General features: G+C 34.9%; 1 protein-coding gene across 3 annotated transcripts in view; it reads right to left on the reverse strand.

The window, feature by feature from the left end:
* Positions 1 to 5,378: 5,378 nt before the first annotated feature.
* The window catches only part of ncam2.L (neural cell adhesion molecule 2 L homeolog), a 148,415-nt gene continuing 141,341 nt past the window's right edge, over positions 5,379 to 12,452 (reverse strand). Inside the window, exons 17-18 of one of the 3 annotated variants that reach the window (XM_018245437.2) lie at positions 9,450 to 9,566; positions 5,379 to 5,755 (exon numbers count right to left, since the gene is read on the reverse strand). In XM_018245437.2, coding sequence (XP_018100926.2) covers positions 5,644 to 5,755; positions 9,450 to 9,566 — 229 coding nt within the window. In that variant the 3' untranslated portion in view covers positions 5,379 to 5,643. Of the gene's footprint in view, positions 5,756 to 9,449; positions 9,567 to 12,452 lie in introns of those variants that run through there. The other 2 variants (XM_041581586.1, XR_005965288.1) reach the window with 2 other exon arrangements.

Here is a 12,452-nt window from a genome sequence, read left to right on the forward strand (position 1 = left end):
CAGTACAGGATTTTTTCAACATATGTTCAGCAGATCTTGTACAGAAGTGTAAGAATCTGGTTTGTAAATTCAGCCAGGGTTGTTGGGTTTGAGCATGTGTACACTTAGCCTGTAAAGGGGCAAATGAGCCAATGATTAAGGATAGTATGTGAGACCTGGGTGTCAGGATTAGACATCTTCTTAAAGGAAGTGAGATTTGACCTGAAAGACTGAGCTAAGGCTTGAAAGGTCAATGTCACATGTATCCTGAACTAAGACAGTGGGGGAAGAAGCAGAGAGAGTGAGAGATGAAAAATGTAACCAAATGGTGATCGGAAAGGGGGAAGGGTTCACTGTTAAAACCAGAGAGAGAGAGAGTTTTTTTTTATTAAAGACTAGATTCAGTAAGTGCCATCCTTATGAGTAGGGGTGTTTGTCTACTGCTGGAGCTCAAACAAGGAGGTTAGGTGGAGAAAACAAGAGGGCCAGGGTTGTGAAGCATCATCAATGTGGAAGTTAAAATCCCCAAGGATGATTGCAGGGCTGTCAGTGCAGAGGAAGAAAGAAAGCCAGGTGTCAAAGTCAGAAAGGAATGTAGCAGAGGAGGAGGCTGAAGGGGGTCTGTAAATGACAGCTGCAATTACAGAGAGAGAGTTACAGAGAGAGAGTTGAAAATTTGAAGGGCATGCACCTCAAAAGAGTTACTGTAAATGAGAAGGCTGGAGGAATAGAAATAGGTTTGAACTGACAGTGAGAGGAAAATTCCAACTCCACCACAGCGTCCAATGGTTTGGGGGGTGTGAGAGAAAGAGGAACCACCATGAGAAAGAGCAACCTCAATGGCGGTATCATTCTGTGAGAGCCAGGTTTCTTTTAGTGCAAGACAACTAAGTGAATTAGAGCAAAAAATATGGATTCATGTGGATTTGTTAGTTAGAGAGAGGGCGTTAAGAAGAGCAAAAAGAAAAGGGAAGACAGGAAGATTCAGAAATTGAGAAAGTACGAGAAGAGAACGAGAAGATTTGTGCAAGTTGGTAGGAAAATGAGGATGAATATAAGTTGGTATGGAGCAGGGTCAGAGTATGTGCCATAGATTATACATCATTACCTTCTTACCACTTTCAGGTTCTGAGTCCTCTTTGCTAAGTGAAAAGGAACTTGAAACTTACCTCTTATGGCAGTGCCCTCACCTAATGAGATCTGGGAATACACCTGTGGATGGCTCCATTTGGAAAAACAGTATTTAAACACACCAAGTACTGTAAAACACATAACTTGGATATTTGCAGTCCCATCCTGGCAGCTCCTTGCCAGGTAAAGTCCCAATTCCACTCCTGGTGGACAAAGAGAATCTCAGAACCTTTTCCCCAAAGAGCTCTTAACTTTCTCAGGTAGCGCTATCTGCCCAAATACCTCTCTAGCTGGATAGAGGTAGTTGCTCCCATGTAGAAGGCACACAACCAGCACCTGCATCTTTAACAGGGGACACATGCTGGATCCTTTCACTACCCACCCTCACCCAACTCACAGATGGGCAGCCTCACAAAGAGTTGGAAAAGGCATCAATAGTGATGAAATCCTTCAGCCAAGCCAAGCACGTGCAGCTTGCTTTGAATCTTCGGGGTACTGCTGTCAACACTATCAGCCATGTGAGCATGACAACCCACTTTACTCCTCACTGCACTGCTCCCAGCACTCTCCATAGTGTGAGCACACACAAGTTCTCCTCTGCTGAACTACAGCTCCCAGCACTCTCCATAGTGTGAGCACATAAAAAGTCCATCCACACTCTAAACCCGCATGGTTGAGCTTACCAAGATTGAGAGTACCCTACCCCAGACCCGACAGGGGCTCCTTTTAGCCCCTACATCTTGCAACAGTTCATAATCACTCTGTCCTCAGTGAAATAGAAAGCAGCAATGGCATGTAAGCATATGGCTCTACCTATATCAAAATAGTTGTGCAGCAGCGACACCTTCTGACACCCTCCGGTATCTGCCAAAACACACAAGGGACAAGGGTTCCTTCCCCCTCCCTTCAATCTAGGTCCAACCCATAGCTGGCCAGGCAGTTGTTTATCCACCATGGGGATTTCAGCACCATAGGGATTAACCCTATGGATCCCTACATATATTTTTGGTAAGCTCCACATACAATGGTTGCAAAAATTATATATCTATTATTTGAACAATAGCCTCCTTTATTCACTTTCTCATATTTTAATAATCTGTACAATAATTGAGCTTGGAAAGTATCACAATTTTGTGTTTGAAAGGATAACATGAAACAAATCAATAGTGATTTTGATATCTGTGGAAATTATTTCTACTGTCCCTAATTTAAAAAAATAAATAAATAAATGCTGTATAGTTTATTTGAAACTATAAACTAAAAAATACATAAAGAACATTATTTCAGCATAAAAAATAATGTAGACTAGAGGGAAAAAATGTAGCTAAACAGAACTAGCAAACATGTTTTACATCTTTTTAATTAAGTCAGTAAGATATGCATTTATATATGCATATCTTGTGTGGTGCTTAAAATATTTTGGTAATCTTAAGGCCATACTCATACAATAGGGAATATAGACAAACTGTCTGTCAAAGTAAAAAAAAGTATTTGGTACTTAGTTATGCTTATTTAAATCTATATTTTCTTTAGTTTATTAATAATATACTTGCTTTTTGAAAAAAAGCAATTCCATAATATATTTAACTATTTACAAAAATTGGGATAGAATAGAAACAATTAACAAGTGAATGAAAATAATATTGTTATCAAAAAGTTTAAGTCAGATAGGTTAAGCTGTTAGGTTTCTCAGCTCCCCTTTAATTCATTGAATGACAATTATAATTTTAAGTACAAAACATAATGAGTGCATGATAAAAAATTAGTAGATAATATGCCAAGAACCACAAATATCCTTATAGTTGGTGATTAAGGGTCTCATCTGTTATATTTTGTGCTAAGTGATGTTATTTGCAGGGTCTAACTGGCCCACCAGGAAATGGGAACATTTGTGGTGGACCCCAGTGCTGCCAGCCCCCCCGGACTGCTATCTGTATTGCTGGGCCCAGAACCAAACACTGCCTCACTGGGACCCACCAACAAAATGCTGCCTCTTCAGGTCCACCCCCCTGCCCGCTTTCCCACCAGGGTCCCTGCCCACTGCCCACTAGTCTGCTGCCCAATAAGGTAGGTTTCCGCAATGCTGATGACACACAAAGTGCCCCACCAGGTTCCCCCCCTATGAAAGGAGACAAAAAATGTAAAAATGCACATGTGTTCCACTTTTTCAATCTTTTTTTTTTTTTACAGTTATGTAAGGCAGGAAGGGAAGCAGCATGAAATCCCTAGGAGAAAGAAAAGTTTGTGTTACTCTGTTTGTGCATGTGTGAGTTTTCGCTTTATCCATGTTCTAAAGTAATAGTACTAGCATGTGTGGGGTTAAAAGTTCACTGTACATTTCATGAAGTGATCTTACTGGGATGTCTTGAAGTTAATATGTTAATTTTCAGTAATTTTACTAGCATGCCTATGGTTCATTTGGTCATTGTCCATTTTCTACAGTGAACCTACTGGGTTAATGTGCTTATAATCAATTAGCAATAATCTTACTTGCATTTGAGGTTTTATAAGTTCATTCTTGCAATGATCGTATGGGCATGTGAGGGTTAATAGGCTCATTGTCTATTTCTGCAGAGATCTGACTTGTATGTCTTGGTATAATAAGCTTACTGTATATCAATGTATTTCTGCAGTGATTTTACTGGCATGTGAGTTTAATATGCTCATTGTCCATGTCTGTTGTGATACTGTGGCATCTCTAAGATTAACATGCTCATAATCCATTTTCTGCAGTGATCCTACAGGAATGTCTGGCATATATGCATGTACCTTTGTAATGATCTTACTGGCATCTCTCGGATTACTATGGTCATTATCTATTTTCTGCAGAGATCTGACAATCTGGGTAATTACGGCAATCTAAATATTTTTATTAAGGCCCAAACATTCACGTTTGCCTTAGGCCCCACTTGTTTGTGTATAGGGGTAAAAGTAGTAAGTGTGTGGTGGTGGTGACTGTAGCATCAGGTGTTTATATGTGTTGCATGGGCTCCTGGGTTGAAGCACCCCAGTCCAACACTGGTTACGTGTGTCACTTGACTGATAATACACTCTCTGTCGCAAAATGTGAGTAAATTAGACATTGTCTCTGAGTTCCACCTGTGCATTTATACTTTAATGAAACTCAGAAGTGACTTCTAATATCTTTATATTTTACAGCAGGGGGTAACCCATTTTTTTACATTATTGGAAATTGATGTAGTTCATGCTACATAATGTGAGCCTCACGGGATCCTGCATGGATGCCTCAATTGCTTTCTATAGTGAAACTTCAAATTTACATACCCTGATTTTGTTTTCTCTCATCTTACACTGTGTTACTGTGGTCCCACTAATGTAGTGTGCATAATACATTTTCCTAAATTTTACACCATTTTTTTCTGGTTCCCTGAAAAAAGTGAAAGAGTTTCAGGTCTAATGGGCCGATTCACTAAAGGTTGATAAAGTGTTATTTATAGCATGGCATGGAAATTGTATCACTTCTTATATTTTTAGAATTAACGATCGATTCACTAATAGTTTACTTGTCTAACTTAAGAAGTAATATTTTTACGTTCATTTTAGCTGAATTGTGTGTTATTTTATAGCATGTGTTATTTTGTGCGATATTTTAGGGCATTTGATATATTCACACATTATTAGTGCAATCTATAGCACCTAAGACATTCGGGATACCACTGGCAGATTAGAAGTCTCTTTTTACAGTATTCTAGACATTTCTTTCCCTGGGAAAAATAACAGAATTCCATGACACAGAACGCAGTGCATTCTGGACCTGCCCAAGGTATCATAAAAATGTATTAGTGGTGGTAAGTAAGTCTCCAGTTCCTCATTAAGGTCTTTAACTGCTGCCCTACAGCTCTTCACTACATCTTCCTTTATTAATCCATCTGATGCTGTTTAGTAACGCCTACTCCTAGGAGGTGTTACATTTCACAGTAATTATCGCACTATTTAATGCTTTTATAGATTAAAAGATGTTAGTGAATAATGTGTTAGGATTAATTCTATTCTATAAGTATCGCAATGCAATTAGAATGCCGCTGTGCAGAAATGTAGAATTAATGCTTGCGATATGTCTATTAGCGCATACGAAAATACTTTGATGAATCGTTCCTTAAATAACGCATCTTAAATAACTCACAAAAAAAGTGCTTTAAGGAATAACGACCTTTATTGAATCGGCCTCTATATTTTTAAATATTTACCCAAATACCCATTTGTTTATATTTTGGAATGTTAGCAAATCACTGAATAATCACCAAATCTGACAAGAAAGAATAACACATTTTATAGATAGAACACTTTATTTTTTTATAATAAATTAAATATTTTTTGCAGTAATTTTCAATTTTATACATTTATACTGTTATTGGTCAGACAAATATACTAAATTAATAAACAAAACTTTTGAGTAGAATAGATGTAAATTATTCAGATATGGACACAAGTAAAAGATAGTATTAGCCAATCATTTCTGTAGCAGAGCACTGAACCACTGAATTCCACTTTGGCAACATAGTTTGCATCATGCTATGCTTTGCTATCACTTTCTTTTGTCTGAATGATGTCATTTGAAATTTTTATTTCAATAGCTTCTGCGCTCAGTGCTTCTTTACCATTCTCTTCTTTTAGGAGAAGTTTCCTTGAAATTAAAAGAAAAATTTTACAATAAGGAAATACAAAACAGCAGTTAAGCAGTGAATAGTATATGATAAAATAAATCTGAATGCTTCTCTTTTTGAGAGAAGTTTTTTAAAATGATTTCTGTGAATTAATATATGCTTTAATGGGAAACAATCAGGAGAATGCGAAAACAGTCTGTAACAGAAATATTTGAAATGTGAAAATGCATGCCTTTGCACAGGACAAATTTTCCTTTGCACAAATTTAATTTAGCTTTTGCAAACCTGGAAACTGTTACGCAACCACTTCTGACAGTGGGAGAAAGATTGAACATTGTATTGTTGGCCCCAGTGCACAGTGCATGTAAAAATAAACGTCTTACTGAAAAAGTAATGTTTTTTCTCCAAAAGATCATGCCACCTTTATGCACATCTTTAAAGTGTGTTATGTGCAGTTAAAATCACAATGCAATAACAATCAAATGAATATTATGTTTAATTCTTATTATTTGTGCATTTATTTCCTTTTAAGTTTTTCATTATACTCCCCCTGCCCATTGATTAAGGTGATATCTATGACACTCTATATTTCTCCACTGTAGGGATATAAGATAAAAAGAAGCAAAAGTTAGGATAGAATTAATTCAAAACTTGCCCCAGGAGAAGTGACACAATTGAATGAGAAATAACTGAAAACAATAGCCTGTGTTAGAAAAAAACTTTGGCAATTATCAGTGCCCAGTCTTATTAAACTTGCAACTGGGAAAAACAATACTTAATGGAATGTAACTTCCTACAATAAATTATTCATAAGTAGGGAAAGTACTCAAGTCATTGTGACAGTAATTGGCCTAATGCCCTGAATTCTGATCTCAAGTTGCTTACAAAAATATCAGTCATTAGATTAGCACTTATGCTCCCTAGACTAATACATGCAAATCAAGTAAGTCTTATTCATGGCATGCAAGTAGGGGACAACAGCTACAAAGTAACTGATTTAATAGGAACTGTCAACACAGAAAAATCCCCATAAGTTTGTCTACTGAAAAGACATTTTATATCCTCATCTGGGACTTCATAATTGAATAATCATCTCAGGTTGTTTAAGAGCTCTATCCTGACCACCACTCAATATACCACACTACACTTGCTTATATGGGACAAGACATTGTTGCCCTTAACCCTTTTTGTCCATGTTCCATTCCAATATGTGGTCAATTTTGCATCAATGGCTACTGCTTTTAGGTAATCCTCAAACAGTTAAAAACAGAAATGTATTGTCTCCCTATTTTCATACAATACCTTATTAGCATTTACTAACCCACTTCTATCACAATTTGGGGGTTGTTTATCAAAGGTTGAGTTTGTGAGGTTTCTGAGGTTTTTTCTATCTTAAATAAACTCACAACTTGAATGTTTGCTTATTTATGAAAGAACCCGAATGTAAAAAAATTCGAATGAATGCAATAGGCGGGAAACTCGAATATTCAAATTGACTGAGTTGTCACGAAAAAACCTCAAATAGATCGAGTTTTCAAGCACAAACTACCAACAAAAAAAAAAAAACACCAAAAATCGTGAAGGCTAAATCATTTTTCAAATAGTTCAAGGGACCTCTGCCATTAACTTCTACATGACCTCTTAAGGTTTGTAGCTGGAGTATTTTCAGCTAAAGGAAACTGTTTTTTTTTAAAAAATTACAAACTATGCTCCAACTCCCCCAATATCTGTTATTGAACAATCAAATAACTCATATAAGCCCTATAATACTCCACCAGACTTTAAAAACCTAAGTTCACAAAGGCACTAATCTCATGATAAATATAAAAGATTTTACTTAGACACCCAAAAGATCCGTTTCCACCCATAACATGAGTATACATGCATGGTTAAATCAGATTAAGAAACATTTAATAGATTAGCTATAGAAGAATGACAAGGCCTGTAAGATGTTGAGCAGTTACAGCTAGACAGAGAGAAAGTTATTATAAATTAAAGTTCCATTGGTATTATATTTGAGTAAAACTAAAAAAGCTCTTCAAAACTTCAAAGTTACAGTATGCTGCAGGGTCAATGATAACATAAATTATGGACAGGGCATGGGAATATGGAATACCTTAGCTAGCAAGCATTTGAACATTACAACAAAACAGCAACATCTTCTAAAATTCCTAATTTTTTCAGTTGTCCAAGTAATCACTGCAATAAGCCCCCCACTTGTCTAACAGGTTATAGCATGAATAAAAGGTATTGCAGCTTTGGAATAACAGCATATTTTAGTAGAAGGGTACATTAATTCATTGGCTACTGGGCATGGTGCAATACAATCAATAAATAAGAAACGGTAGGTCTACTATAAAAGCTTTATACTAACAGTCCTACAATGAGATTATATTGCATTTGAGGTTTGATATCAGTATGAGTAGACCAGGACTAGGAAACAAGAGTAATTCTGGATTACATGCTACAATATTTATTTGGATTGGATGGTAACAAGTTTAGCTATTTGATTGCCAAACCTATTTACTTGATTTTTCAGGATTTATTGAGGTCTGGCATGGCACGAGAGACTTGGGAATTGCTAATGTGGCACCAATATTCAAAAATGTCTTCAAAAAACCATAGGCCTACCATTGGTAGGGAAGCTTTTTGAAAGGGTAATAAGGCATAACATACTTCAATGCATTGCAAACTACAATACTATGAAAGCGTGCCAATACTAATTAATGTGTATACATAAAATGAGATACCTCAAATGTATATATGTTGATCCTGGGTAGTAGCCCATAGCATAGCTGTATGTCAGTCAGCTACAGCTACATTTAAAGCAAAATTATAATTCTTTCCATGCATTGCTGCCCAGGTATTAATTTGCCCAGTGTTGTTAAATGAATACCATTGTAACTTTTCATATAGCAAAAGTTCCTACCAGTAAGGTAGGCATACAAAAATGGTCTGTTTTACAAATCTTGAATTATTTTCACCAAGCATTAACAATGGTTAATGCTGGTTAAAAAAATACTGCATCAAGGAATGAATGATTCTGAGAACTGCCACTGAGCTTTAACACCCCCTTAAACAGAATGATGTTTGATTGCTCAAGACAGTGACGCATACATGAAACTGCATATTGTACATAAACAATATGCCATTGGAACATAAAAGTCTCATCAAAGAGAAATTGAAGAGTTCTAATTTGAAGAAGCCAGAAAAGTTAATTTTTTTTTGCTTTTTAGACCATGTGTTGAGAAAGGAATTAACAGAAAATTTATGTTTGTAATGCCCTTTTTTTCTGATAGAATAATGAAATTAAGACAAAATGTTTTTCATCTTAGAAATAGATCCCAGGCAATGTTGAATGCCCCCCAAGCCAGGGACAGCTCTAAGGGTGGCAGAAGGAACAACTGTCTAGCTTGATCAGACTTGGTCAGGATTGCATACTTTTTATGCAACAATATTCACCTGGATGTACACATGCCGTTCAATAGAAATGCTACCATGTATATATGCATGTATAGGGAGAAGAAACAGAGAAACATTAAGCAATTTTTAAAATTTTCATTTGCTGTTATATTTCTCCATATAATTTTAAATTTCTGCAAAATCTAGATATGGAACACTGGAAAAAGAGAATACAATCTCTCATGGGCACTTAATTTGAGGTACAAACATTCTGAGTTTTGTTGAGAAAAAAGAAAACTATATTATACATACTCAGGCTCTGTTAGGGGTGTGGTTTCATTTGGCTCATTTATTGGACTCCCATCATGATTAGTTATTCTTTCATCCTCAGTCCTCATCTCTACTATGGGTTCTTTTGATCCATCTTTCCTACAAAATATTAAACAATTCTGAAATTACACTATTTAATTATATTAATTTATGCAATCAATATCAAAGTGCCTACTCAATATTGCATATGCTTAATGTTAAGATCAAGATAAAAATGACACATTAAACCAAGTACTATACAACTATTATTTTATCTTTTTTTTGTTGTTACTGGTTATATTTAGTGCTATACTACATATTTTGAATGTGTCATAAATATTTTTTAAATTATGTAATGCTAACTCTCCTTTCAATAATATAAATGTGTGGTACTGTACCTCTATCACCAGTTCCATAAAAAAAAAAACACGTTCATCTTGAACTACCTCTCTATTTTCTCAGCACAATATTTTTCCATGATTGAATCACTTTTTGACCAGGGGGTTAACAAAGCTACAAACATATTTTTTGACATCTGTGGGAAGCAATAATGTATCTGATGTTACTGGAAACTAGAAAAGTAACCATAGTCGTTCAATTGTGTATATGAATCAAACTTAATTTGAACTAAAAAAAATAGTATACAGTAAGGGGGGTATTTACTAAACTCTGGTCGGGCTTTTAGGGCAAAACTCAGATTTTTTATGGTTTTTTCAAACTCAATTTTTTTATGATTTATTAAAACCCGATGCAGCAAAAATACAGAAATCCAAAAATATGCCATCTCAGACCTGCCGAGCAGATGTCCCTATCCTATTTTTAAGTTTCTGTGGTCTTTGCTAGAATTAGCCCACAAATCCGTCTAGTTCAGGCTTTTAGGACTAAAATCCAAAAAATTCTGTCTTTTAAGGAAAAAGGTTGAAAAAATTTAGCAATTTGGGTAAAAGTTAGAAAAACATCTTACAATTCAATTTTTCGCTTGATTTTATTAAGTTTTTACCCAAACCAATTAAATTATGCTTTTTAAATAATAAATACGGCAAAATCAGGTATGGAAGTTTGGTTGTGTTTTTTTTATTTAAACAACGAGATTAATTTGGATTTTAGTAAATCACTCTCTTTCTGTGACTAGTATACAGAAGAGTATACGATAAAATATTTGTTTTTATCAAACAAATGCATCATTTGCTTTTTTAGAAATAGACTCTCTAATAAATACATAGTTTGCAAATAGCATAACTAATTATATTAGGGAAATACTTTATATTAAAAACTATATTGCTCATGGCTATTTTAAGTTTTAATATTATTTTACCATGCAAAATAATGTTGTAATCACCTTTCAATAAACCATACAGGAACGCTTAGACTCCTGTCTTTTTCACTGCACATTCAACACTTGCCAAATTTTGTAATATTCATCTGAGCAGCATTGCCCACAATAGGACCTTACCTCAGCTCAGATACAACTAAAACACTTATTTAGTCTTTTGTTATTTGCCACCTTGACTACTGCAACTTATTCTTTGCAGGTCCACCTTTTTCAACTCCAATATGTTGCTGCTAGACTAATTCATTCTCATCACTCTACATCAGCATTTCCTCTATACATACCCCTTGTATGGCACCCAATCTCCTGCTAATATTTCACCTCTGATCTCAAAATACACGCCTTCAAACAACCTATGCTCTGCTTCTGACTCTTGCCTCACTTGTCTTCTCCCTCAGGCTTAAACTATTAGACTTGCCCCTTTCTTTCAAATGCTCCCTAAAGGCCTACCTTAAGGGAAGCTTATTTAATGTATCTTGAATAATTAAACATTAATGTACCATAAATCATTAATTTGTTCCTATAATCCTTATGTTTTAATTGTACCTAAACCCTTAGATTGAAAGTTCTTGTGAGTAGGGCACAATCCTTGCTTGATATGTAATTTGCTTGTGCTATATATAAAAAAAATGATGATGATGATGATAATATACAAATATAATTTTACAAAATGTTTTAAATGAGATTGTCAAATTATAAAATTTGTTTAACCTTTAATTAACTATAGCCTGTGCTGGGAATCATTTTTTGTATCGAACATATTATGATATTTAACAAATGCTGGACATACGTTTACATAAAATGTTATAGCAAACATAACCTTTACAAACATCTTACAACTATAAAATAGTTCCATTAAATATTCTTTTGGTAGTGGGCTGTCCCTTAGATTGTAAACTTCCATGAAGTAATCCTACAGAAGTACGAATTTTAACAAACCTTTGCAAAAGAAATGAAGCATTTTTTTCCATAATATATAATATCTTTCTTTAGAGTGGTTGCAAAATATTTCACAGTAAGAGGCCTATTTAAGATTGCTTGTGTCTTTTTTCACAGTCTTTAAGGAAATCCTTTAAGGAAAAACCTTTTGCAATTTTTTTTTGTTCCAAAGTCCTTTAGGGTATTATTCTAGAAATTACCAAGCTTTTTGGCCTGAAACACAACCTGACATATGAAATGCATGCAGGTTTTCCTTAAAGATTACTCTAGTAAAAAAAACATAAACACTTCAAAAAAATTTTGTCGCTCATAGACTTCAATGCATTTCAGTTGAATTTTCACTGTTTCATGAATTTTCAGTGAAGTGAAACAGGTCAGATTCGCCCATCACTAGAGTTAGCCCATTTGTTTAGTACAGTAAGGGGGTTATTTATCAAAGGTAGAGTTATAGAGGTTTGTGAGGTTTTTTTTATACCTCAAATGAACTCACGACTTGAATGTTTTCTGATTTAAGTAAAAACTTGAATGTAAAAAACTCAAATCAGTGAATTTAGGGTGAAGAATTACTGAAATCAATTTCAGTGAAAAAACCCCAAAATTTATGAAATTAATCAAGTTAATTAGCTGGAGTATTTTTGGATTTGAGCAATTTCCAGGTTCGGTGTATAATAAATCACAGAAAATTCAAGTTTTTTTAAAAAAAATGGAAAAATATGAGTTTTTTTTTACCCAAAGAT

The sequence above is a fragment of the Xenopus laevis genome, chromosome 2L (assembly GCF_017654675.1).
Source record: "Xenopus laevis strain J_2021 chromosome 2L, Xenopus_laevis_v10.1, whole genome shotgun sequence".
In the NCBI taxonomy this organism is placed as follows: Eukaryota; Metazoa; Chordata; class Amphibia; order Anura; family Pipidae; genus Xenopus; species Xenopus laevis.